This window comes from Delphinapterus leucas, chromosome 14, assembly GCF_059928025.1.
Source record: "Delphinapterus leucas isolate spDelLeu-1000000601 "Yukka" chromosome 14, BTC_Dleu_Yukka2, whole genome shotgun sequence".
Taxonomy (NCBI): domain Eukaryota; kingdom Metazoa; phylum Chordata; class Mammalia; order Artiodactyla; family Monodontidae; genus Delphinapterus; species Delphinapterus leucas.
The window spans coordinates 23,996,097-24,023,671 of record NC_143142.1 but is presented as its reverse complement, the minus strand read 5'-3'; the positions used below and the strand labels follow the sequence as shown (position 1 = coordinate 24,023,671).

Below are 27,575 nucleotides of genomic sequence, written 5' to 3'. Positions count from 1 at the left end.
GACGGCAGCAGAGGTGTGTTCAAGGTCCACGTGCTCTGCCTCCACCTCCCACAGGACCTGCACACAAACAGCCCACGGTACAGCAAGGGCTCCTACAATGACTTCAGCTTCGTGACGCACATGAACAAGGAGGGCATCACCATGCGCAAGGGTGAGCACCTGGGCGAGTTCAACCTGGGCTCCACCATTGTGCTCATCTTCGAGGCCCCCAAGGACTTCAACTTCAAGCTGAAAGCGGGACAGAAAATCCGATTCGGGGAGGCTCTGGGCTCTCTCTAGAGCCTCTTTCATGGCTACAGCTGCTGAGGGGTCTTTTCCACAGAAATGTGAGGTTTCAAGGGGGACCTCTGAGGCTATCTAGGGAGGGGACCATCGGGTCTGACCAGGCAGGACCTGGGTGACTTCTGTCCCTGCTGTCCAGGGTGCAGACAAGGTTGTCAGAGCCCCTCTCATGTCCTAGACCTACATCTTCCCCCTCCCGACCTGAAGAGAAAGTGCAGGCCAGGACGATTGATTCCCTCTTGGAGATTTTCTAACGTGTTGTATAAACTGGAGATTCTACATCTCCTGGCTGAGCATTCAGTTGTTCTGATTTCCGTTTTAAGATAAGTGGTAGTTAAAGTACCTTCTTGCTGCTCCTCCTATCACTGCTTTTTGGCCTCCCTTGCATGGGGCGAGGTCCCTCCTGGCACTGACTGTGGGTCCCAGACCAGGGCCTTTAATGCAACTGCTCCCAACCTGCTTGTTGGGAAAAGCTGTCTTCTCTCTTTGCACTTATGGCTGAATGCATCACCTCCGACTCTGCCATCAGCTTCCGAGGGTGCTCACTAATGGTTCGGGGCGTTGCAGGCCCCGATGAGTGACCTTCTGGAGCTGGCAGGTCCTCTTTCCAGTAGGCAGGACCCATCACCAAACCCCCTCAGTGGTGTCCAAAGCAAAAGGGGCAGGCAGCTAGCTGGTGGTGGCCCAGCTGGGGCCAGGGGAGAGCCTGGGTCCCGTCCCTGTATCCAGACCTACAGAAAAGTTGCTGCTATTGATCAGGGGCTTATGTTGGAGGCAAAGGAACCTTGGTGGTGTATTTGATGTGTGGGGGAGGGGAGAATGTCAGTGCCTAGAAAACACGTCCCCAGGCAACAGGTATGCAGTCCTTGGGGAGCCACTGATTGTGGGGACAGGGCCAGATTTCATGTTTCCTGGGGATGCTGTGAATTTCTCCTGCAGGAGAAGCCATTTGAACTTTTTCAACTGTATCAGTAGCACAGTATTTTTGTATGAAAAGTGGGAGACTTCTGAACAGTAATTCATTTAATTGCAACATTTTGAAATAAAAAAACTCGCTGCAGTTTTGCATTCTGTTCCTGGACGTGGGGTGGTGACTAGCACAGAGCCTGCCGCAGGGCATGGATGCGGGCGATACAGGTGCGGATGGGCTGGCGCTGGGCCTGCAACTTGGAGGCCAGCTGCTGGATCTGCGCTTCCACCTGGGGAGGTTGAGGGGGCAGGCTGAGAGGAAGCCCCGTCTGGGAGCCGTCCCGGGGCTGCCCAGGGTCTCACCTCCTGCAGTTCTTCCTGAACCTGCTGCTCTGCTTCCTGGTCCTCGGGCCTGGGCTCCTCCTGGCTCAGCTCCAGCCACTGCCGCAGGCTGCTTGCTTGCCGTTGGCAGGACCTGAGGGAGTAACACACCTGCTGCCTGGCTTGGCCCCAGGCAGAGGCCCAGCACACTTCTGGTGTGGGTGGAGGGAGAAGGGCTCCTGTTCCACCATCAGGCAGAAACGCCCTCTGTCCTCTTCCCTGTGCAGAGCTGGCCGTGTGGGACCTGCCCGCTTCCCCCTCTGATTAAGGTTGCTGCTCACACTGAGGGTCCCAGGCCTGGCCGTGGGGTACGTGGGCTGTGGACCCAGACAAAGCAGGGCGGTTCACTGCATCATCCCGTGTCAGTCACACTCGCCCGGTAGACCACCGGCTTCCACAAGACACAGGTGTAAAGTTTTGCTCAGCTTTTCCTGAAGGTAAGGCCAACCTGGGCCTTCCTGAGCAGGATGGAAGGGGAGAGGTGCCGCCTGCATGCAGGGGCCATTACTGGGCAGACAACTCCCCCTGTTCCCCATGGATGGGTGCCACGCGGGTTTCTGGGTCTCACCTGAGGTTCTGCTTCGTGGTCTGGTAGTCCTGCAGTTGCTGCTGAATGCCCTCAAGCTCGGCCTCCAGGTCCATGTGGCCAGTGGCAATAGGAGAATAAGCTTGATCTTGACCATCCTCCCGTCTGGGCCCAGGCTGAACCCAGGGATTCCAGGTGCCGGGAGTGACCTGAGCACTTGAGGCACTGACAGGCCCCAGGTACACACCTGCAGTGTCAGAGCCAGGCCCAGGCCTGGTGCCTGTGAAGTCCCCAGGAAGGAGCAGATGGGGGTTGGGGACACTGGCCAGGGATGAAGGGGCCTGGGACTTAAGCCCAGGTATCGTCGGCTGGGCTGATGCCTGTAAAGGAAGGATGAACACTGAGCAGGGAAGGAGAAAGGTGGGGAGCTGGGGCTCCCCACACCTGCTGCGGCCAGCTCACCTGGTCCTGCCCCTTCATTCAGCACCTGACACCAATAGAGAGTCCCACGACCACCCAAGCAGCTGTTTCCAGCCTTACTGACCTTTCACACCCACTCCTGCAAGGACCGTGCATTTCAGTGGCAACTGTTTGTGTTCAACCACAGCGACAACCCTCCTCCCTTCCCTCTTGGTGACAATGTCCTCTGGTGGGAATGGACACTCTCCCATCCCCCACCCTCTCCCCACCCCTACTTAGGTCGCAGCTCTTCAGGCACCAGTGCCTTGGGGGGCCCAAGCCCAATGCACACTCGTGCTTCCTCACCTCCTTGCCCGAACTCCTTGACTCCTACGTCACAGGCCCCAGAGTCTCGGCCCCACTCCTCCCCATGACCCCATCAGTTCTTTACCTTCAACCTGTGCTGCGAATTGTTAACTTTGATCTCCAGCCCTGACCTTGTTCCTGAAGGCCAGGCTGAATCTGTTGCGTTACCTCAAATCTGACAGGTTCAAGACACACTTGTGATGCTTCAGCTGCTGGGTTCCCACCCTCCGTCTTCCCTCTCACAGTAAAGAATGCATCACTCCCTGAGCTTTTCAGGCCGGAAACCCAGGAGCCATCCGCAATTCCTTCTTTCCCTCTTATCAGACTCATCAGAGCAAGCCCTACCTAGTCTGCCTCCCATGACATCCACAGCCATCCCCCCAGTCCCAGCCACCAGCACCCTTTGCTGGACCCGAGCACAGCCGCCAACCATCCTCCACAACTTCCTGTTCTTAAAGTCCAGACTTATCACCAGGGCCTGTATGACCCTCCATGATCCACAGTCTCTTCATTCGTCTGCATGCTGGGGTTTCTTTTGTCTCCACCACCATGTAAGTGTCACGAGCAGGGATGGGCCTTGGGGGCTGTTCCCTGCTGTGCCCCTAGGACGCTGGCCCCTGCACAGGCCTCCCTGCATCTTCCTGAAGCAATGAGTACTGCTGTGGCTACAGCACCAAGCGCACAAAGGAGAGCACTGGCACGAAGACCAGACCAAAGAACAGGACCCCAGGTAACCAGGGGGACTTACCCAGGTGTGTGCTTCCACCCCACGCAGCATGAAGGAAGAAGGGGGCAACAGCTCCAGGCCTGTACTCGCTGTGGGCGGTGGCTTCAGGCCAGGGGCGCTTGGCAGGGGGCTGCTTGGGTCCAGTGCTGTCTGGGCCTTTGCCAGGAAGGGTGTTGTCAGCGCAAGGCCTATTGGCTGGACCTCGCCTAGGCCATGCTCCCACAGTGCCTCAGGCCTGAGCAGAGGGAAGACAGGAGCTAGTCAGGCATGCTACCCTCCCGAGGAGGACAGAAGGGGGGCCACCGGCCCTAAAGTCCCCAGAATCACACCACCTACCCCTGCGCCCCGAGGGTGCCACACCCCAGGGGCGTCTGGCTCTCAATGGGCTCCAGCAGGAAGCTTGGGCGTCGCGGTTGCTTTCTTGCCCAGCGGGCAGCATTCCTGGGAAGAAACACAGGCTGTTCCTCCAGGCTGCCCAGGGGCTGCTTGGAGCCTGAGACCTCTGTGGGGCGGGGTAATCCAGTCCGACCCCTTCCATCTTACAGGGAGACTGAAGAGAGAAGGAAAGGCTCCGCCCCAGGCACCCTACTGAACTTCTAGTAATTCCAGTGAGCCTGCTGGCGACGTGCTCCACCCATGCTGTCTCACTTGACCCAGGCAACCAGGCTGGAGCAGGCTCAGAGATGGGGCCCTTGTCAGCTACAGCAGCACAGCATGTGGGGATGGGGCGGGGCCAGGTCACAAAAAAGTGGGGTTTCCAAGAGGGTACCTGTTTCCTGGCTGTCACGGGAGACGTGGGGAGACTACCAGGTCTTGCGGGGGAGGGGGGCTGCCCAACGGCCCATTCCTTTGCTAAGGAACCGTACATTCTCTCCCATGCTCGGGAGGAACAGAGGCTGTGGTCCCTTTGGTTAGGGCCGAAGAATGGGGGCGCAGGATCCTGTACAGAGGGTTCCGAGTGGCTCGGCCATGACCCTCGGGGCCCAGTGTCATTCCTGTACCATCCAAGCTTTGCCGCAGGTGGAAGCAAGGAGGAAGAGGTGAGGGAAGGGCTACTCACAGCTCCAGGAGTTGGGTGTCCCCAGCGGCCGACGGCAGGCTGTCCAGAGCTCCCCGAAGCCCACAAGGAGCTGTTGTCCTCTTGGTCTCCAGGGAGGCATTGCCAGCCCCAGCAGCAAGGTGGCTGGGAAGGGGACCCTCAAACGTCACTCTCCTGCTGCACACAGTGGACGTAGGGGGCTGAGGCTCCCTGCCCAGGCCCAGCGCCTTCTGCTTCCAGAGCGTGGCACAGCGACGGACCACACGGTGGAGACTGTGGGCCGCCTGCAACCAGCCTCTGGTCAGGTCGTGCTGTGCCTACCCGCTCCCCACAGAAGGGTGGGGGACCCCGGCCCACCTGCACCTGCTGCTGGGCGTGCAGCTGCTGCCGGAAGGCCTTCATGCCCGCTGCAAAGCACAGGAGGCGCGTGACGCCCTCCCGGAGGAGCTGCTGGTGGTAGGCCTGCACTGCCTGCTCCTGCCGCGCCTTCTTTCTCCTCATCTCCAGCACGAAGCCCAGCCATGCAGCCCACACCTCCAGGGAGAGGAGGAGGTGAGGCCCAGCCCTCCTGCTCAGGCTCCCTCCACCGGGGCACGGTCCGCTCCTAGGACAGGGAGACCATTACCTTCGCCTGTAGTGAGAAGGCCCAGAACCACAGGGCCCGCGCCGTGTCCTGCTGCTCCCGCCTCCTGTCCGCCAGCTACGGGCCAGAAAGGAAATGTCTCCTTAGGGAGGCCACCCTGACCCCATGGCCCCCGTCACTCTCCGACCCTCTCTAGTCAGGCCTGCCCTGAGGTGGGGGGGGGGGGGGAGCGGTGGTGGAAGCTCTTTTGGGAAGGACAAAGGCCAGGAGCTCTGGGGTCGGGAGCAGTGAGGCAGTGCGCCGGGCTCCAGTGAGAAAAGCTAGGACTGCTTGCACTGCGGGCCCGAGGGTGAGAGGGACCTGGCCCATGAAGGGCCACTAAGCAGGACGCAGCCCCACTGGGTATTTTATCAAGGCCTTGGCAAAGACCTAAAATGCATTTCCTATTCACTTCTGGATATTACCCTGACAAATTTTCAACATGACACTGTAGAAACATGGCCCTGAAGTGACTTGGCTTTAAACAGATTCCAAGTGAAGGAAGCTGGTGGTGCCAGGAGGTGGCTGGGGGTGGGGGAACCCTGGGAAGAGGGTGGTATGAGAAATGATGAGCTAGAGGCGGGCTCAGGAGGCAGCAGGAGGAGGGGGAGTGAGAAGGGGCTTCTCCACGGCTCCCACCTGCTGTCTCCACTGGTGGAAGCAGGTCCGGCTGAGTGTCTGGGCCAGGAGTCGGGCAGCCTGTCTCTGCAGAAGCTGGGGACAAAGTGCGCACAGGGGGCTGTGTGCCCGGTGCAGCCAGGTGCCCACACCCGGAGCCCCTGTGGGCGGTGCAGGCTCCAGGCCCAAGTGAACCATCCTCCCACCACCAGGAGTCATTCTGGTTGAAGCCAAGGGCCTCCTGCCCCAGACAGGGGTGCCCAGATGCCTCAGTAGGTCACCCAGCTCTGACAGGCATGGTTCACACTGAACCAAGTTCTTTGCTGAGCCATCTTCCACCCAGAAGGCCGGCTTCCCCAGCCTTCACTGAACACCCAGAAGGGCAGCCTTGCGCCCGCAGGACTCCAACCACCCAGCATCCACAACAGAAGCAGTAAGTGCTTCTGGAAAGACCTTTCCTCCTCGCGATGCGGTCTCCTGGCCCAGACAGCCCCGCCGCATAGGGGAACTCGGGGGGGTGCCGTCTGCCTCACCCTCTTCCTGATGCAGCTCAGATGGTGCACCTTCCACCGGGCCATGGCCTGCAGCAGCAGCTGCCGGCGGTAATGCTGCGCGACCCTCTCCATCTGGACCCTCTGCTGGGCTGCGCTCCAGCTGCGGTCCCTCCAGCGCCGAAACCAGATCCTGAGACAGCCTAAGGCGGGTCGGAGTCAGTTTGCTCTTTTGGAGGAAGTATCAATATATGGACGACTATGCAATGGTGAAAGTTTAGAGGGTGGAGAAGGCTGTGTGGGGACAGAACTAGGGTGTCAGCCCACACTCGGTGAGACACCACATGTGGACGGTAGCCACCCTGGGAGGAGAGTTCCGGCCACCCACCTTCAGTGACTATGCACTCCCTGACTGGAAGCAGATATGCTGCTTACCACTGGGCCCTCCAAGGACCCCCTGCCCCCAGCCATAATCCTGTGCACAGCGACCACAGGTGTGCCAGGGCCCCAGCGGAACTGCCCACAAGATGCTGCTAGGCACATGAACGAGAAGACCCTGGGTCTGAGGGAGTGGGAGGCAGTGGCCCCATTTTCCAGAGAGGAAAACGAGGCTCAGAGGCCCAGGCAGCCTGAGACAGGCTGGGGAGAAGCAAGGTGTCTGCTGGCCGTGTCCTGCCCGGGCTCCACAGGCAGGCAGGGGCCACACCCTGCATTGCGTCTGTGTCACCAGATTCTCTCTTGAGGGAGCAAGCACACTCTTCTGATTTTTTCCTCTTCTTCAGCCCCAAGAGAAGTTTCTTTTAGAGAAAACAGAAGAGAGCTGACCCCAAGGCACAGAGGCCAAGATGGGGTTGTCCTCCAGGACCTGCCGGAGGTGGGCAGGGAAAGCCACGTTCACAAGCTTGGAGGCATTAGCACTAAGTGCTGAAATTTCCCAGGTCCTGCTTTATGCGGGGATATCTTAGCCTCACTGGACCCTCATGATCAACTCCAGAGGCAGGTACTATCATCCCCATCCACAGACGGAGACACCAAGGCTGAGAGGAGGCCGTGCCCGAGGTCGTATAGCCAGCAGGCGGCCCTGCCTGCACCTCTCAAGCACCGATAAGCGTTGAGTGTCCACAACTTTGTCCTCCTGCACCACCTAGCCCAGCCCTGGACCGCTAAGGTGTGCCTGAGACTCAGAGGCCTTAATTAAGCCAAGACATGGTCCCACAGGTACTGACTGCACATCTGCTGTGTGCTGACAACACAGTGTCTTCTCACATGGTCTCCCCGGTCCTCTGTACCAGCCCTAATGGACACAGCGAGCCCAGGGCCAGCCACGTGCTGCCACCCCGTCTAAGGAAAGCTGCCGCCTGCAGGCCAGCGGAGGGAATAAGCTTTAGCTGTGTCCTTTGCCTGTCACCTCCCCACCGTGGCCGCCTGACCCAAACTGGAAGGCCCATGCAGCGCCGGTGCCAAAACTCTGGTCCAAGCAGAGGCCAGGGACAGGCTGAGCCCCTCGGCATCTTTCCTGGGAATGACTAGAAACACAGCCCTGGTTTCTGGGGCAAGGGGCAGCCTGAGGACACAGAGAAGCATGCTGAGGGCGGACCAGGTGCGGGATTCTGGACCCCAGGATTCCATTCAGGGGGAAGCAGGATCTGTGTTCATCAACACAAGAAAATAGTCAGAACCAAACCTAAGTGGATTGTCCTGGAACAAATGCTATTAAGCCAATTTAACAACTTGGTCCGTTTTCTCTCTGGTCTGATTTAAACCATTTCCATTTGTTTTCTCATTTATTCTAATAGGAACTGCCTCTTTAGAGCATCAGACTCCCCGCAGCAGAGCCAAGGGCCTCTGTTTCCACGCGTCTCTTGAACAGAGGCTCCATCTGGACCGTCTCCCAGGCTGTTTGTACGGCAGGTCACGGGACTACCTGGTGCCAACCAGGCAAGTCCCTGCTCCCTAAACAGGCAAGGAAGCGGACTCTGACACGACGGGGCTGACTTGACAAGCAGCCACCGCCTTCCCATGAAAGCGCCCCACCCCGGCAACCCCCAGGTCCCCCGTTCCAGCTCCGTGTCTGCATTTCTCTGTAGGTCTCAAGCCTTGGCCTTTCATTTTAATATAAACTGGTTGGCAATCAGTTGGGAAGAGAAAGTGAAGATGTACTGGACTGAAGAGTTACTCCCTACCAAGTTCACATCCATCCTGGAACCTCAGAGCTGATGTTATTTGGGCAGAGGGTCGGTGCAGTGCAGTAACTGACAGCTAAAGTGGGCTGGGGCTGGGCCCTTAATCCCGCATGACTGGTGTCCTTCTAAGGAGAGACACAGATACACAGGGAAGACAGCCATGTGACAACAGGGCCGAGGCTGGAGTGACCTGTCTACAACCTGAGGAACAGCAAGGACTGCCGGGAGCCACCAGAAGTTGGACAAGGCAGGAAAAGGGGCCTCCCCTAGAGCCTTCGGAGGGAGCACAACCCTGCCGACACCCGAGTTTGGACTCAAGAGAACAACTGTCTGTTGTTTTAAAGTCTGTGGTCCTTGGTTACCTCAGCAACAGGAAGCTAATACACATGAGAAAGAGACAGGAGACTGAGGGGAAGCACCTTGGGAGAATAAAGAAAGCTGTGTCCTTCACAGGCCTCTCCTCAGCTTCCGGGCCCACTTACCCCTATTCAGCGCCACCTGGGCGTCCCTGACAGCCTGGCCCTCCTGCTGTCGGTAGTATATCTGCACTGACACTGCCTCCCGCCACACGATCAGGACCTATGGGCAGAAGAAGAATAGAGGGGTGATCACGGCATGTCCCGACTCCCCGGGGTCACCCCAGCTCTGCAGGCAGCTCCTCGTGGAATGAGGCCAGGTGTACGGCACTCACACATGTTCCAGAAAGCGCCCGCCGTCCACGCAGATGGCAGGCAACCATGCCCAGCACCCTCGCTGGAGGCCCTGTATCTCAGGCGACGGGACCAGAGGAGCTAAACTTCATACCATGTCATGAAGAAGTCAAGTCCTCAGGTGGGCTTTCATTCTACTATTTGTTAAATGGAAGCCTTACGTTTCACGCACTTTCACGTATGAGGTACATACGAAATCACAGTAGCAGAACCAGAACACAAATCACACGCCTGCTCCCCAAACAGTCACGAACTCCATCCCCCCACAAAGGCCTCCTCCCTTCTGAGCCCTGAAGCCAAGCAGAGTCCTGACCGTCCTTCCAGAGGGAGGGGACACACATGCTGGCCTCGGAGCATTCCTGAGAGCAGACTGCACCCTGACCATGTGTAATTAACACTCATCTGTGGAGGCTCCAAAGCTGTCAGCACCAGTCCCGGCCTCCCAGTGCGGGGCTCCCAGCGAAGTGCTTTCTTCTAAAACACCCCAGAGTCCAGGGACCACCTCTGTCATGTCATTTGAGTCTCCTGTCTAGTGACACGTCTTCTTCTCATAGCCATGTCCCTCCCCCAGCACGTGGGCCCAGGCCACACCAAGTGGCATTTTGGGGGCCAGTTCCCAGCAACAATGACCAATGACCTCACATTCCTGGATGCTCTACAGAAAGCCCGCACAGTCACGCATCCCGCGAGGCCGATGAGCAGAATGGGGGAAAGGGGGCAGCCAAGCATCCTATGCCGACACAAGGGACAGAGGTGTGGCGACTTACACGATCTGTCCCCGCGGAAAACTCCACGTGTGTGGGAAATACTGGTTCTGGTAAGAGCTGGTTCATACTCACTACATGCCATGCTTTTGTTTTAACGGATATTGGTCCATACTTCAGTACAATAAACAAGTGAAGAAACCCACCTGCGGGCACAGCTGTGTGTGCTGGAGAAGGGAGCCATCTCGTTTTCTAGGCTCCTCATTCAGCTCAAACCTCCACAGCCACCCCCCACGCCACCCCCTCACAGGAACACGGCCCCCACCCCCCGGCGACCAGCTGGCTTGCCAGGGCTCACCTTGGAGCACAGGGTCCTTTTGTAGTGAGCTGCTGCTCGAGAGGCTTTCTTTGCTTCGTCCGCTTGGGCCACGGCATTCTCTCTCCAGCGACGTAATGCACCCCTGCGGGTACGTGGGGGGACAGGGTGATATGGATGTGAACAGTGCGAGGCTCTTCAGCCTGGTCCTGAATTGAGGTCTCCCTGTGCCCAAGTGTATCTGTCGCGCTGACAGCCGCGTTTACGTTGACTCCACACCCTGCACACGGCTGAGCTGCTCTGTGCAGGTGCCATGGGAGCACCACAGGCACTGCAGCCTCGTGCATTCACGCACGACGGGGAACACTAAGCCGTTTCCAGGTGACGATGACACAGGTGATGCATCCATGATAAGAGAGGTGGAGATGGGGAAAATGGAGGAAGGGCACGGGCAGCCTGGAACAGCATGTGCTGAACAAACACAGAGGCAGGAAAAGAGCGAGCGGAAATGAGGGAGGGAGTAGTTTAGAGATTGGCTCAGCAGGAGCTGCGGGACAGGCTTCGGAGGCAGTGGAGCCGAGGGGTATAAGTGAGTCCACGGGTGTGAGAGACACAGATGGTCCCAGAGGCTGGGAGAAAGCCCTGGAGAGCCGGGGGTGGGGGGACTGACTGGGAGCTGAGAGGGGGTGAAAAGGCGAATCCTGCAGGTCTGAACTGGGCAGGGAGAGGCGCTCAGACGAGCAAGACACGCAGGAGATGGCGCAGCTGCTTCCCAGAGGCCCTGCTCTGCACACAGTGTGGGTGCAAGACATGAGGGGCCCAGGAAACGGTGCTTGCTGTGGAAAAGCCAAAGCCACGCTCTGAGCAGCATGAGGCAGCCAGGCCCCATCGCCTGGCCCTAGTCAGGGCCCCCAACCCACGCGGGTCTGCAGTCTGTTCCCTGTTCCTCAGGCTGGGCTGGGGCCATGGGGACTCACCGCAGCAGCCGCCTCTCGTGCCGGCTCTCCCTGGCTGCCACCTCCTGAAGGACGCTCTGCACCCGGCTCTGGTAAACCTGCAGACGACCAGGAGGACTGGAGGCTACCCCAGGCCCACACCACTCCCCACTCTCCGGCAGCCGCAGAGGTACAGGGGCTGTGATGCCCAGAGCACTCACCACAGAGGGCAGGGAGCGGGCAGGAGCCCACCCAACAACAGGGAGAGGACTTGCTAAGCTCTCACCTGGTGAGTCCAACCACTGGACCCCTGACAAGGAGTCCCCCTGGTGGTAAGGCTGGTACCCCGGGCAAGGATGGGAGAACTTAGCTCTGCAGTGTAAGACCCACTGGCCAGGGCACTTGCCCTGAGCCTTGTGGAATTACTACTCTGTTTTGGGAGGGGCAGGAAGAACAAGGAAGGGAAACAAAGCCTCCAGAATCCCCCTCCCTACCAGGCAAGGAGATTTGGAGGAAAGCAGCATCTCCTACCCCCCAGGTCTGCAGCGCCCTGTACAGCAAGGTGTGCTGGCGATGCAGGTCGGCTCGCATCAGCTTCTGCTGCTCGGCACTGTGCAGGGCCAGGCGCTGTGGACACAGGAGACAGCTGGCTGCTGTGGGCCCAGGGCCAAGGAGGGCTCGGACACGCCTCCGTTTCACACTTCATTTGGGGGAGCTTGGGTAAGGTGCTTATTAACCTCCGAGCCCCAGCATCTGCCTCTATAAACGTGCTCCTCTTAGGGGTTTGTGAGGCTCACAGGGAGCAAGTGCCTGGCTGCGGGTAAACACTGACCAATTTCAGCTTTAACATTTTTCATCCTGAAGAGGATGCCTGTGACCAGTTAGATCAGGAACTTTAAATTCAGAGTGTTACGGAAGAACAGCCTGGCAGCTAACAGAACACGGAACTGAGCGCCAATCATCTCATGAAACCAGGTTAGCACTGCACCTGCACCCTGGCCTCCTCCCCACACTCAGAAGCAGGTGGTTTCCGAGGGACCGTGGAGGAGACCATATGTTCGCCCTGAGCCTGACACATGGCTCCACCTGCCCATAACCCCACGCGGGCCGCACTTGTGCCAAAGCCTCACCTCCCTCCACCTGCTCCAGGCCCAACACAGGAGCTGTGCCGCGTGGAACCGTGCAGCCCGTGCCCTGCCCGTCCTCCTGTGGGGAGACAGTGAGTGCTCAACCCAGGTCCTCCAAGGGCCCTCTCGAGGGGCACCCCTTCTCAGCCCCTGGCCCCTGCTCAGTGGTTCTTCAACATGGACGGGAACCAAGACCCTTTCAGAAGAGCTGCCAAAGGATTTAGGTTCTCCACCCAGAAAAGCACACATAAAACCAAATTTTTGTGGACAACTTCACAGAGCTCTGTATTCGTGTGGTAATAGGTAACTGAAGAGGAGGTTAAATGTGGCCAGAGTTTGAGAGGTGAGAGACCCTCAGAGCATGAAGTAGATCTAGAGAGGAACCAAGGCAGGATGACGCCTGCAGGGAACACAGGGGCACCTGCCCTGGTCCCTAACCACATGGCAAGGTAAAAACTGCCATGACCTGCCCCTGGGCACGGTTGCTTCGAATGGGCCCCAATCAGTGAGCAGGATGTAGCTGATGGACAGGACCAAAGATCCACAGGCACATCTGACCAGCCGAGTTCCTGAGTCCAGAGATCCATGTGGTGCCCCAGGAGCCTCTCCCTACAGGCCTGGTCTTGCTTAGACTGTTTCAAGTTGAATTTCCAGAACTTAAGACCAGAGTCTACGCTAACACGACCCCTCAGACTGATGCTCAGTGCTGCTACTACAGTCAAAGCTGCCCTGACCTGGGAAGGGCTTCAAAGGCAGAAGCGGCCACTCACTCTGTTCTGAGCCCTCGGGCACTCTCTCTCCAGACACAGAAAGCCTTCCTGAGCCACCTGAGGCGGTGGTGGGCACAGGCCACTGCTTGTCGCTGCCACTCCAGGCGATGTGCTACTGCCTGCTGGCACCACGTGGACCAGGACCTCCGCAGAAACTGCCGCTCTGCGTGGAGTATGGCCTGCGGCAGGGAGAGATCAGAATGGGTCAAGTAGGAGGCGATACAGAAGCCAGGGAGTCTGCAGGCCACAAAGGATGGCCAAGGCAGAAGAACTGGATGTGCAGGAGCTGCTCTGGCCCAGAAGCCATCTGTAAACTCCACTGACAAAGGAAACAGATGCCCAGACCCTGCCCCTGCCTCATGAGTCCTGGTCACAGGCAGGTCGCCCTTCAGGGTGGGTCTGGGTCTGGATAGTGTCCTAGGAGGGGAGGCAGTGAGTGCAAAGGCTTGAAGCAGGTCCTCCCGGTCCCAGTACCTCCTAGGGGAGAACCACTTACCATTCTCTCTGCCAAGCGGTGTTCTCGATGCTGAGATACCTTCTGACACCAAAGTGCAAACAACTGCTTCTCTAACATCACCCTAAAAGAACCCAAATGAATAAGAGTAAACAACTCCAAAAGAATGAGAAGTTCCAAATAATTGGATTTTTTCTTTTATAAGCTTCCATTAAGAGCAAAATAAGCCTAGGTGGGGAAGAAGGAAAGCATACAATAGACAAAAACCCCACAAATGACCCAACACATTCCACGTTATTTCTGGCCTCACCCAGACGGTACGAAAAAGACTCAGACTTTGAGACCCTATTTCTTCATCCACCCCACGTTGAATTACCAATGGTGCTCAACGCTCACAGTGAAAGTCTTTCCAGTCCATGCTGAGCAGCCAGGCTGCTGCTATACAAATTCTTGGGGGAAGTAGTTAAAAAAACAGATGCCAGGGCTTTCCTGGTGGCGCAGTGGTTGAGAGTCCGTCTGCCGATGCAGGGGACACAGGTTCGTGCCCTGGTCCGGGAGGATCCCACATGCCGTGGAGCGGCTGGGCCATGAGCCATGGCCACTGGGCCTGCGTGTCCGGAGCCTGTGCTCCGCAACGGGAGAGGCCACAACGGTGAGAGGCCCGCGTACCGCAAAAAAAACAAAACAAAACAAAACAAAACAAACAGATGCCAGACCCCCAAAGCTGAGCTGGGCCCTAGGAAATGGAATTTTAAACAAGTATTCCAGGTGAGGTGAAGAGAGAGACAGGTTTGTCACCTTTGCCTACTTGCACACCATAATGACATCAAAACCTGCAAAAGCAGCACTGGGATGACTGGTCAACAGACTGCAGGGAACGTGTCTCGGCAAAGCCATCAGGACTGACACTGTGGGACAGAAGAAGACGGCTCCCCTGGCATTTAACCCATCAGACACACCACTCAAAACACTTCCAACCACGACACAGCAACTGGTCCTAGGCCTGCCCTCCAGCCATGTGTATTACAAAATGGGACAAGCTATATGAAGCACCTGCTTCCAGGCACTGGGCAATAGGCAATGCAGACGTGATACTTAAGAGATGGGAAACATGCAAGGTTAGCCCCTTGGCTGCCCAGGCCCTCTCCTGGGGGCAGTTTCTGGGCACTGGGGGCAGGGGAGGGAGTCCAAGGAGAGCACGACAGTCTCACTGAGCTGAGGCAGAGACTGGAGTTCGAGACCAGAGAGGAGGAACTGGGTGGACATGTGTGGCCTTCCCAGGCCTGGGCGGTAGTGACCCTACCCCACCCCCAGTCATGCTCATGGACACCTTGTGCCCTCCACAGATGAGGCTGCACAAGCAGACTCCACGAGCCCTAGCAGAGCAGCTGCTGCAGAGCTAAGAGATGAATGGAGATACCAGAGGTTGGACAGGGCTGGGAGAGGGAGTTCTGGCCTAGTCAGAGTGAAGAGACCTCGCTGGGAACCTCAGACTCAGAAAGGCTAGGCCCTAAGAATAAAAGTCATGCCCTAACCCTGAATACAAAATCAAAAAAGACCCACACAAAGAAAGAATAAAACCACACTGGACAGGATCAACAGGAACCACCAGAATAAACATGAACCATCACCTGCCAGAACAAAATGCAACACATTGAAAAGAAGCTGAAAATAATGACCCAAATGTTGGAATCGGCAAACACTTAAAAAGAGCTATTATATGTAAGTTTTGTATTTTAATGAAAAGATGAACAAAATTAGTTACCAGACAGGGACTCTCATAAGAGAAACAAACTACAAAAAAAGAACTAAATGGTTTGGTGGTTCCTCAAAAAGTTAAACACAGAATTACCATATTGATCCAGTAATTCCACTCCTAGGTATATAGCCAAAGGATTAAAAGCAGGGACTCAAACAGGTGCTCACAGCAGCATTATTCACAATAGCCAAAAGGTGGAAACAACCTATCTATCAACCTGACCTATCTATCAACACATGGATGGAAAAACAAGTTGTGGTATGTCCATACAATGGAATATTATTAAGCCATAAAAAGGAATGAAATTCTTACATGTGCTACAATACGGATAAACCTTGAAAACGTCATGCTAAGTGGACTAAGTCAGGCACAAAATGACGAATATTTTATGGTTCCACTTACATGAGGTACATAGAATAGGCATTGCAGAGACAGAAAGTAGGTTAGAGGCTACCTGGGCTGGGAGTAGATGAGAGTGAAAAGCTACTGTTTAATGGGTACAGAGTTTCTGTTTAGGATGATGAAAAAGTTCTAAAAGTGGATAGTGGTGATGACTGTATAATACTGTGAATGTAATGCCACTGAATTGTGTACTTGAAAATGGTTAAAATGGTAAGTTTAAAAAAAAAATTATCTTAATGATTCAGTTTATTTCAGTGGAATATTAGAACTGAAAATAGATGCATATGTATATATACATGTTTTAATTTAAAAGTAAATGGAAAATAAAGCCAAACAAATTGAAGAGGAAAGATTTGAGGAGACTAATCAACTAAGCATCTTGAAAACATAACTTCTCTTTGAAATAAGAAATATTATATCCTTTTGGCAAGTCTTTCCTTTCAGTATAATAATAGCTACTAAGACATATAACTTTTTAATTTTAGGTCCAAGAGGCATTCACGGATTAAGATTAAAAGATAAATTCTTTCCCATTCCTCTCTTCTCCACATTTTCCTTCCATTTTCTCAGCTTTTATTTTACTGTCTGCTGTGATGCTATGTGGATAACTCATTTTTTAAAAAATAATTTATTTATTTTTGGCTGCATTGGGTCTCTGTTGTGCACACAGGCTTTCTCTAGTTGCGGCGAACGGGGGCTACTCTTTGTTGCGGTGCACGGGCTTCAGTAGTTGTGGCTTGCGGGCTCTAGAGCGCAGGCTCAGTAGTTGTGGTGCACGGGCTTAGTTGCTCTGTGGCATGTGTGATCTTCCCAGACCAGGGCTCGAACCCGTGTCCCCTGCATTGGCAGGCAGATTCTTAACCACTGCGCCAACAAGGAAGTCCCCCACAACTCATTTTTGACTGAAATACTTCCAACTATCAAACGATACAGTAGACAGAAACACCAACTGACAAGACAATTAATTACCTTTACAGAAATCTTGCCACTTTATACTGAAGTATTTAAAATCATGTTCTTCACACCAAAATGAAACTAATTTTATATTTTTAAAAAATTAATAATTACAATTCCTCTTTGGTTGTTTCTTTTGTGATTGTAATAAATACATAAAATACTGAGCAAACTTCATCTTTTAAAATATAAAATGGTAAGTTTTATGTTACATGTTTTACCACAATTTTAAAAATAAAAGGAAGCAAATGAAAATCCTAGAACTGATAAGTACCGTATCTGAAGTAGAAAAGTCACTGGATGGGCTACAAATTAGAAACTGCATAAGAAAGACCACTGAACTTGAAGACAGATCAAGAGAAAAGTATCCAATCCAAACACCAGAGAGAAAAAGGGAAGAAAAATATTGAACAGAGCCTCGGTGACCTGTGGGACAATATTAAGTGATCTAACATAGTATAATTTGAGTCTCAGAAGGAGAGAAGAGCAGATATAGGGTAGATAAATTACTTGAAGAAATAAAAGACTTCCCAAATTTGGTTGGAGTGGGGGTGGGGTGACACCTCTGATCCAAGCAGCTCAGTGAACCCCAAGCAGGACAAACATAAGAAGACTACACCTAAATACATCACACCCTAAATGCTGAAAACCAAAGATTGGTAAGAACATCTTGAAAGGAAGAGAGACAGGTTACATTCAGGGATACAATACAAATGACACGTGACTTTTCATCAGAAATAATGGATGTGAGAAGACAACAGAACACTGTCTTAAAAACACTTGGACTGATTCACTTTGTTATAAAGCAGAAACTAACACACCATTGTAAAGCAATTATACTCCAATAAAGATGTTAAAAAAAAAAACAAAAAACACTTGGAAGTGAGGGGATGGAGGAAACAACTCATTGTTCTGTAGCCAGGGAAAAGTCCTTTAAATATGAGACAGTGAAATGAGCATAAAACAAAAGCTGAGATGGTTCATCTCCAGCTAACCTGTACTCTATAAAAATGCCAAAGGAGGGCTTCCCTGGTGGCGCAGTGGTTCAGAGTCTGCCTGCCAATGCAGGGGACACGGGTTCATGCCCCGGTCCGGGAAGATCCCACGTGCTGCGGAGCGGCTGGGCCCGTGAGCCATGGCCGCTGAGCCTGTGCTCCGCAACAGGAGAGGCCACAACAGTGAGAGGCCCGTGTACCGCAAAAAAAAAAAAAAAAAGCCAAAGGATCTTCTTCAGGATGAAAGGAAATGATACAGATAAAACCCACAAATCTACAGAAAGAAACAAAGTACAACAGATATGTAAAATATGTGGGTAAATATAAAAGACTATATTTTTTCTTCTCCTTATTTAAAAAAAATAATTCTGATTGTTTAAAGCAAAAATAATAACATTGTATTGGGTAAAAAGTATTGTAGACACAAAATATATGACAACAAATACCATCAAGATAAAGAGGAAAGGAATTTTACTATTTTTATGTTCTTACATTTAACATGAAGTAGTACAGTAGTGTTCTAAATAGGGCTTCCTTGGTGGCACAGTGGTTAAGAATCCGCCTGCAATGCAGGGGACACGTGTTCGAGCCCTGGTCCAGGAAGATCCCATATGCCGCGGAGCAACTAAGCCCATGCGCCACAACTACTGAGCCTGTGCTCTAGAGCCTGCGAGCCACAACTACGGAGTCCACATGCCACAACTACTGAAGCCCGCACACCTAGAGAAGCCACCCCAATGAGAACGCAACAAAGAGTAGCCCCCGCTCGCCACAACTAGAGAAAGCCCACATGCAGCAACGAAGACCCAACACAGCTAAAAAAAAAAAGTATTCTAAATAGAGCTGTAATAAGTTAATGATGCATACTGTAATTCCTAGAACTACTTAAAAAAATACAAAAGGTAGACCCCGAAAAGCCAAAGCAATCCTGAGAAAAAAAGAACAAAGCTAGAGGTATCATACTCCCTGACTTCAAATTATACTACAAAGCTATATTAATCAAAACAACATGGCACTAGCAGGAAAAAAAAAAAAAAGACACACAGATTAATGGAACAGAATTGAGAGCCCAGAAATAAATCCACACATACATGGACAACTGATTTATGATAAAGAAGAAAAGAACATACAATGCAGAAAGGATAGTCTCTTCAAAAAATAGTGTTGAGGGCTTCCCTGGTGGCGCAGTGGTTAAGAGTTCGCCTGCCGATGCAGGGGACATGGGTTCGTGCCCGGGTCCGGGAAGATCCCACATGCTGCGGAGTGGCTGGGCCCGTGAACCATAGCCACTGAGCCTGTGCGTCCGGAGCCTGTGCTCCTCAACGGGAGAAGCCACAACAGTGAAAGGCCCGCATACCGCAAAAAAACAAAACAAAACAAAATAGTGTTGAGAAAACTGGACAACCACATGTAAAAGAATAAAACTAGACCACTATTTTACAGCACACACAAAAATTAACTCAAAATGTATTAAACACTTGAATATATGACCTGAAACCATAAAAATCCTAGAAGAAAATACAGGCAGTACAACCTCTGACATTGGTCTTAGCAATATCTTTCTGGATACACCTCATTCAGGCAAAAGAAACAAAAGCAAAAATAAACAAATGGACTATGTCAAACTAAAAATCTAGGTAGAAAGAACAAAATAAAGAGCTTACATCAATTAAAGAAAAATAAACAAGAAAATTAGCAAAAGTTGGCTTTTTAAAAGAACAAATTCTTAGCAAGACTGATCAAGAAAAAAAGAGAAAACACACAAATTAGCAAAATCAGGAATGAAAGTGGTGGTATCATTCCAGATTCTATAGACAATAAAGGGCACCTTTTTAAATTAAAAAAAAAAAAGAAAAGAAAAAACAGAAACTCTAGGCCCAGATAATTTCACTAGGAAATTCCATCAAAAATTTAAAGAAATAATACCAACTTTAAAAAGCCTTTCAGAAAATAAAGGCAAAACATTACAAGAGAACTATAGACCAATATCCCTTGTGAAAGTATATGTAAAAAATTTTAACAAAACATTAACAGACCAAAATCAATATGTAAAACGGATAATACATCACGACCAAGTTGGGTTTGTCTCAGGAATACAAGGTTGATTTAACATTTGAAAACCAGGAAAACTATATGATCATCTCAGTAAATGTGGAAAGAGCATTTGGCAAAATTTATCCACCATTCATAATAAAAACAGTCAGAAAACTAAGAATAGAAGGGAACATTCTCAGTCTAATAAAGGGCATCTATAAAAAGCTAATGCCTCAACAGTGAAATACTAACTGCTTTTGTTTTCCCCCTAAGATTGGGAAAAAGACAAGTATGTACCCTCTTATCACTTCTATTCAATACCTTATTGGAGATCTTAGACAGTGCAATAAGAGGAAAAAAAAAGCATACAGACTGAGAAGTATAATTAAGTTGCCTTTGTTTACACATGACATGATTATTTATGCAGAAACCCTATGCAATTTTAAAAGGAAGGAAGGATGAACTAAAACTAGTAAGTGAATTTAGAAATTTAGAATGGTCATGGAACTCAAGGTATCGACTGTACTTCTATATATTAGGACAAACAATTAGAAAATGAATTTTAAAAGTAATTCCATTTACAACAGCATCAAAAAAATTAGATATTTAGGAATAAATTTAACAAAATGTATACATAACTTGAATGCAAAGTTACAAAACACTGCTGAGAAAAATTAAAGAAAACCTATATAAATGGAGGACGTACCAAGTTCTTTTTATGGGAAGTCTCAATATGGTTAAGATATCGAATCTCCCCTAAATTAATCTATACAGATTCAGTGTTATTCCAAACAAAATCCCAGGAAGAATAAACTGATTTCAAAACCTGCTATAAAGATACAGTAATCAAGATAGTATCTTAATGGCATAAGAATAAACACAATAAATACATAGATAAATGAAACAGAAAAGAAAGTCCAGAAATAGATACAAACATATATGGCCGGGCTTCCCTGGCGGCGCAGTGGTTGAGAGTCTGCCTGCCGATGCAGAGGACACGGGTTCGTGCCCCGGTCCGGGAAGATCCCACGTGCCGTGGAGCGGCTGGGCCCGTGAGCCATGGCCGTTGAGCCTGCGTGTCCGGAGCCTGTGCTCCGCAACGGGAGAGGCCACAACAGTGAGAGGCCCACACACCACAAAAAAAAAAAAAAAAAAACCATATATGGCCAATTGATTTTCAACAAAGGTGCCAAGGCAATTTAATGGGGGAATGCAAATCTTCTCAAGAAATGGTGCTGGACTGCATGTTGCAACTAAGAGCCCACAAGCTGCAACTAAGAAGTCCTCATGCTGCAACTAAGAAGTCCACATGCTGCAACTAAGAAGTACGCATGCCACAACAAAGATCCTGTGTGCCACAGCTAAGACCTGGCGCAGCATGCATACATGAATGAATAAATAAATAAATATTAAAAAAAAAAAGAAATGGTGCTGGAAAAAACTGAAGAACAGAAAAAAAAAAAATCCTTGACTCCTACCTCATACCATATACAGAAAAAATTTCAAGATGATCACAGACCTAAATGTAAATGCTAAAACTAGAAAGCTTCTGGAGAAAATGTAGGAAGATATCTTTTGAGATCTTGGAGTAGGCAAATTATTTTAGAGAGAACCCCCAAATCACTAATTATAAAAGAAAAAAACTGAGGAAATGGACTGTATTAAAATTTTTTTTAAACCACCACAATATAATTTTTCTACTTTTAATTTTTATTATTATTATTTTTAATTTCTTATTTTTGGCCGCACTGTGCAGCATGTGGGATCTTAGTTCCCTGACCAGGGATTGAACCCGGGCCCCCTGCACTGGAAGCACAGAGTCTTAACCACTGGACCACCAGGAAAGTTCCCCTGGACTGTATCGAAATTAAACACTTCCACTCATCAAAAAAATATATATATATATTAATTCATTTCAGTACATTGAAACCACCTACTTTGCTCTCAAGTAAAAAAAAATACTGTTAAAAAATGGAAAAGCAAGCCACACACTAGAAGAAAATATTTTTAATACCTAGTCCAATAAAAGAAATAATACGAACCAGAATATATTTTTAAAAAACTTCTACAAATAAGAATTTTAAAAAGACATATGACCCAATTTTTTAAAAAGCGAGGAAAAAGACTTGAACAGACACTTCACAAAAGATATAAAATGTTCAATAAGCACATGATAAAGGCTGAAAGAGTCAAAACCTGTCTGGTATTCAAGGAATGAAAATCAGCTCAGATTGAAAAGAAAGAACAGCTCTACCATTCATCAGTCACACAGAAAGCCAACTGCAAAGAAACACTGTTTCTCTCAACGTCATGCAAGATGCCACAAGGACCCCTCTTTGGATGGTTATTGCTTCCTCACCAGTGATGCCCCAGACAAGCTTTGTTATGTCCATTCACTCCTGAGGATACTCATGACAGCTCTCCCTAGTGAGTCCCTCCTCAACTTGCCTCAGAAACAGCAATCAATCCAAAACAGATCCCTGTTTCTCTTAGAGTCTCCTCAGTTCCTTCAGTGGGAGCCCAAATATTACAAATTCCCTTCCCTCAGGTACAGCAGCAATCCAGAGTTCCTCTGGAATTCCCTCCTTCCTGGCAATCAATCTGACTTGGTCAAATTACAGAGGCTTCTGTTCCTGGCTCATTAGGCTTTAAAGAAATGCTGGACAATCATTAGTCGTCAGGAAAATGAGACAGCACTCCACACCCACCATAACGGCTAAGTTAAAAAGACTGTCAAAAACAAAGTTGGTGAGGATGTGGAGCAACCAGAATTCTCAGATTTGCTGGTGGGAGCATAAAATGATGCAACCACCTGTAAGATTAAGCATAAGCCCACCCCTGATCCAGAAGTCTACTTCTTGGTATCTACCCAAGAGAAATGAAAACATATTCCACTAAAACAAATGTTCATGGCAGCCTTACGCATAATGGCCTCAAACTGGAAACAACTCCTCTGTTAAAATGGATCAAAATACTGTCTTAGATTCATACAATAGAATACTACTCGGCAAATAAAAAACAGCTACAGATACATGCTACAACCTGGCACAATCTCAAAAACATTACGCTGAACTTTAAAAGACTTGCAGGCACAATAGAGTACGTACTGCATGATCCCACTGTACAAAGTTCAAAAACATGCAAAATTAACCTAGAATGCCAGAAATCAGAACAGTGGTTATTTATGCAGGATAGGAACTGGCTGGAAAAGGGCTTGAAGGAACTTTCTGGGGTGATGGAAATGTTCCGTATCTTGACTGGGGTGTTGATTATCCAGAGATGTAATTTGTAAAAACTCATCAATCTCTTTACTTAACATCTGTACCTTTCACTGTATGTAAATTTTAGCTCAATTAAAAAAAAAAAAGGCAAACCAGTCTTGTCTCATTCTCAGTATAATATTTCACTGGCAGGTTAATAAACTACCATTTTTATTCATAATTCGAGATTCCACCATAAATTCCATCCGTATTCCTAAAATATTTTTTTAACTACCCTAAGAATTATGGAAAGATAGAACATACACATTTATTTAGAACTTTGATTTGCTAAACTCCAAACCAAACCTATGGATATTAACTTACCCTAAGAGTCACAAATCAATTCTAGGGGTCAGGGGACAGTTAATATTTTATGCTGGGCACTCTGCTTGTATTTTACATGGATTATCCCACTTAGTTTTCATGACAACCCTGTGAGATAAGGACTATTATCAAATCATCTCCATTTTAAACTTGAGGAAACTGGGGCTCAGAGAGACTGAGTGACTTGTCCAGGGTCACAGAGCTGGCAAGCATGGAGCAAGGGTCGGAATTCGGGCAGGCCTGTCGGCTTCTAGGCCAGGTTCTCAATCACTCTGCCTTCCTGTGAACCAGGACGGGGGGAACCTGAAAAACTAACTTTTCTAAAAAGATCTCACTAAACCCGAAAAAAATAACGCCTAGATCCTCTTCGCCATCCTTCAAGCCTCTGTGCTACTTCCTGCCTCTGATTCACCTTCCACCCTTTTGTCTCAAGTGATGGTTCTAAACTCACCCATGCCTGCCCCCCAGCAAAAGCCCTTTTAGGAGCTCCTCTTGGCTGCTTTGAAGGTACCCTCAATTTCTGGTCCCCACAACATGCCAAGATACAAAAAAGCAATAGAACCAAACACGACTCATTTGTAAAGAAAACAAAGGGGTGTGTATGTGTGTGTTTTCGTAGTGAAGCCATTTTTTGAATGAATCTTACACTAGACCTCAACAAAGGAACTAAGGAAAGGCGCAGCTGCTCTCTGCAGGGGAGGGGGCAGAGGTAAGTGCTAGCCCACGTCAGCCACTTTTCCTTGTGGCCACCCCCTTGAAACATCTTGAACTTCGTGTAAGGAGCCCGGGGTTCTGGCTGATCCTCTCAAACCAGCATTCAGAGTCCTCCAAAGCCAAGTTCACTGCAACTTCTCCCAATGCATGTCCCTCCCCCTTGTTTCACTGTCCTAAGTTGATGCACACTGTCCTCAGGGCAAACTCCCAAACTGTCAACGTACTAGTTCCACGCACCTGCTCAAACACCTGTCCATCATCTACCTGTAGGAGCAGGCAGCCCCTCAGTCTGGCCCTCCTCATCCCGCCAGCCATCCTCACCCCCAGCTCACAGAGAGCCTCCCCAGGGCACTTCCCTCAGCACCAGCTCTGAGCTCTAGAAGAACTTGTGCTGACACCATTGAGGACTCATGGGTCTATTCTCTTGGATTGTTCTTCAATTGTCCCTTGTATATCAGTCTCTCCTCCTCACCAAGATTTAAAGTTCCTACCCAGTCATCAGAAAGATATTCCTCTTGATACAGTAGCAAGTACTTGGACTTTGGAATCAGGGAGACTGAATGTAAACCCTAGCTCTGCCACTTAATGGTTGTTACATGGGTGAGTCATTTATCACTTTGAACCTGTTCTCTCAGGACTGCTGTGAGAAGGAAATTATTAGTTAAGACGATGATGTCACAGGCAAATGAGCTTCTATATTTTCCTTTTTCCCATCACACCGCACCCACCACAGTGGCCAACAGTTAGTCATTAATAATCTCTTCATGACATTCCACCAAGAGGTAGCACGGACCTGGCTCTGGGCAAGTTTGCCCCTGTGAGAGCTAAAAGGATGGAGCTCTGCTCCTTGCCTGTTCTAATTTTGTTGACAACGATAATTTCAAGACTTCAAAAAGCCAGGTCTAGCCGAACAGGAACCAAGCGTTTCAGGGAAATCACGCTCAAGAAAGCCTGCCAAGGCGATGCGAGGTCCAACCACACTCTGATCCAGAAAGCTAATGGGCAGCTTTAATGCGGCTCACTGCAGCTTGTAACGAGGGAATGGGCATAAAACCAGGGCTGTTCTGAAAGCACTTGCTACACAGATAGACACAAGTTTTCCCAGGAGAAACACTGACTGTCTTTTTCTGCTAGATGAGCTCAAAGAGCCCACATTATTGAAAATCAAGGAAGAACCAGGGTGTAGGGGACTGGCAGGCTAAGAAACAAAGCAAATGGCTATGTGGGTGGCAGAACTGGACCTGAGACACCTGGCCCAGGGCAGACAGGAGCCGCATGGTGTACCTGTGAAAGCGTGCTGCTCTGGCATAGAGGACTCTCTCCTGCTGGTGCCACTGCCAGAGCCTTCTCCATGCCTGGAAGGCCCCAGGGAGGGCTCGCCGCTGAAAGTGACTGTCTGCTCTGGCCTGCAACAGCTAAAGTAAAACAATGAATGACCTTTATTTGTACTTTACATTAAAAAGAAAAAGACGTTTCAGGGTCACACTCTCGAGGAAGGGATGCTTCCTACACAAACATTTTTTAAAATGAAAATCATTATTTCTAATCTTTGCCAACACGACAGGTGAAAAATGAAATATGATAGGTGAAAATGCTTCCCTTTAAAAGTGAGTTAAGCATCTCTTTATACATTTGTCTATGTATGTGTGTGTATAGATATATATTTATCTAAACTTTTTTCCTATGGCCTAAGTGTTCATTCTCATTGCCCATTTTACTGATTGTCAGCATTTTAACTCTGATATATATGGGCTTTTTCAACCTTAAATTTATTAGTCCTTTGTCTCATGTGTTATCAATTTTGTTCCTACCCTGTAAAATATCTTTTGATTTTATGTTTATTTGTAGTACAGATTCTTTAAATTTGTATGTAATTATAAATTTCACTGATACATTAGTAAGAAGACAGACAACTGACATAAGACTATATATGCCTCCATGATCCAAAATTTGGGAGGAATAGCATATACACGTGTGGCGGCTTTTAAAACAGGACTGCAAATTCTTTCATCCTCCTTCCCTTGAATCTGGGTGGACAGTGACTATTTTGACCAGTAGAGTATAGCGAAAGTGACACTAAATGACTTCCTAGGCTAGGTCTTAAACGGCCACACAGCTTTTGTCTTGTTCACTGGAACACTCACTTTTGTTGCCCTGAGCTGCGACACAGGAAGTCTGGCTACCCAGGGGCCACCATGCTGTAAGGAAGCCCAAGCCTCTTGGAGAAGTCATATGCAGGCACTCTGGTCAATAGTCTCAGTAGAGCCCCATCTTCAAGTCATTCCAGCCCAGGAACCAGACTTGTAAGTGAAGAAACTTCTGGACGACTCTAACCCCCTGCCGCTAGATCTTCCCAGTGGAGGTCCCAGTAATCACAGAGCAGAGACCAGCCATCCTTGCTATGTCCTGTCTCAATTTTTGACCCACAAAATCCTTAAGCATAATAAAATGGTAGTTGTTTTAAGCCACTGAGCTTGGGGTGAGTTTTTACAGAGCAACAGAAAACTAAACAGCATTCCTATGTGTGTGTTTGTGAATACATGGGTACACACATTCCTACCCACACAGAGGAAAAAAATACCAGGTTTACTCATCAAATGTCATCTTAAGAGGCAAGATTATGGGTGTTTTAATTTTTTCTTCTTTATGTCTTCTTATACTTCCCAAATTTTCTGTGATGTCTACATACTGCTTATGGGCATTTTCAAATGTAAACAAGAGTAGAAGCAATAGTATAATGAATCCCCTCAAACTTATTGCCCAGTTTCAACAATTAACAAACATTCTTGCCATTCTTTATATATTACTTTTTAAATAGAAAGAAACCCATAATAAATAATATTTTTATCTTTTCCTAAAATAGAAGGAACTGATGAGCTCCTTGGATATCTAAACCAAGAGATAACATTCAGATTGTTAGCTAAAGATTTTTTAAAAAACAACAGCTGAAACAAAACAAAACAACAGCTGAGCAGGGCTCTTACTATTTTTCAGACCTTCCACTGTGCAGGCCGTGCTGGAGCCCTGTAAGAGATAAGGACTCTGACCCTCGACCTTCTACCAGTGCTGGGCGCGAGGGTCGAGGAGATCCCTTTTTTCAGGGAGAAACTAAATGAGACCCTTTGCTTCTTTTCCACCTTGAATAAACATAACCTTTCAACTCTGGGGCTCATGTTCTTTTTCTAAAAGGGCTCTTTCTTCACATTCTGTTGTGCTTGCATTCAATGAGCTTAAGAGACCCAGTGGCAATGTCCTTTCCGAAACAGCCACATAATCCAAAGGGACGTGAAAGAATGTACCAATTCTAAACATCTTCTAGGTGGGGAAGGAAAAGGTGACACAAAAACAAGCCATACCCTGGGTTAGCCCCATCCAAACACCAAGAACTGAGGTGATCCTTGGGGAAAACTCTGAAGCAATCACCGGCAGCTCATCTGTTTGTTCACTCGTGTGTTCATTCACTCATCCAAATACTAGTCAGCAGCTGCCCTTTGTCAACAGTTCAGGAGAAGAATGAGGCAGGACAGGCTGTACCCTCAAGGAGCCCCCAGCCTGGCAGGGAGGGAGGCCAGCC

The 27,575-nt window shown here is 49.6% G+C and overlaps 2 protein-coding genes across 7 annotated transcripts in view; one reads left to right on the top strand and one right to left on the bottom strand.

Annotated features, from left to right (window-relative positions):
• Positions 1-1,342, top strand: part of PISD (phosphatidylserine decarboxylase) — a 36,862-nt gene extending 35,520 nt beyond the window's left edge. Inside the window, 1 exon segment of the mRNA XM_089894770.1 lies at positions 55-1,342. Coding sequence (XP_089750896.1) covers positions 55-279 — 225 coding nt within the window. The 3' untranslated portion in view covers positions 280-1,342.
• The window catches only part of SFI1 (SFI1 centrin binding protein), an 81,407-nt gene continuing 55,102 nt past the window's right edge, over positions 1,271-27,575 (bottom strand). For 3 of the 6 annotated variants that reach the window (XM_022551103.3, XM_022551102.3, XM_022551097.3), the window contains 18 exons: positions 25,286-25,416; positions 13,602-13,683; positions 13,106-13,284; positions 12,339-12,414; positions 11,740-11,835; positions 11,251-11,327; positions 10,316-10,418; positions 9,026-9,122; positions 6,403-6,563; positions 5,891-5,965; positions 5,255-5,329; positions 4,987-5,163; positions 4,651-4,913; positions 3,927-4,031; positions 3,612-3,825; positions 2,141-2,478; positions 1,555-1,666; positions 1,284-1,481 (listed from right to left, as the gene is read on the bottom strand). In XM_022551103.3, the coding sequence (XP_022406811.1) occupies positions 1,377-1,481; positions 1,555-1,666; positions 2,141-2,478; positions 3,612-3,825; positions 3,927-4,031; positions 4,651-4,913; positions 4,987-5,163; positions 5,255-5,329; positions 5,891-5,965; positions 6,403-6,563; positions 9,026-9,122; positions 10,316-10,418; positions 11,251-11,327; positions 11,740-11,835; positions 12,339-12,414; positions 13,106-13,284; positions 13,602-13,683; positions 25,286-25,416 (2,466 nt within the window). In that variant the 3' untranslated portion in view covers positions 1,284-1,376. Of the gene's footprint in view, positions 1,667-2,140; positions 2,479-3,611; positions 3,826-3,926; positions 4,032-4,650; positions 4,914-4,986; positions 5,164-5,254; positions 5,330-5,890; positions 5,966-6,402; positions 6,564-9,025; positions 9,123-10,315; positions 10,419-11,250; positions 11,328-11,739; positions 11,836-12,338; positions 12,415-13,105; positions 13,285-13,601; positions 13,684-25,285; positions 25,417-27,575 lie in introns of all 6 variants that reach the window. The other 3 variants (XM_022551095.3, XM_022551094.3, XM_089894765.1) reach the window with 3 other exon arrangements.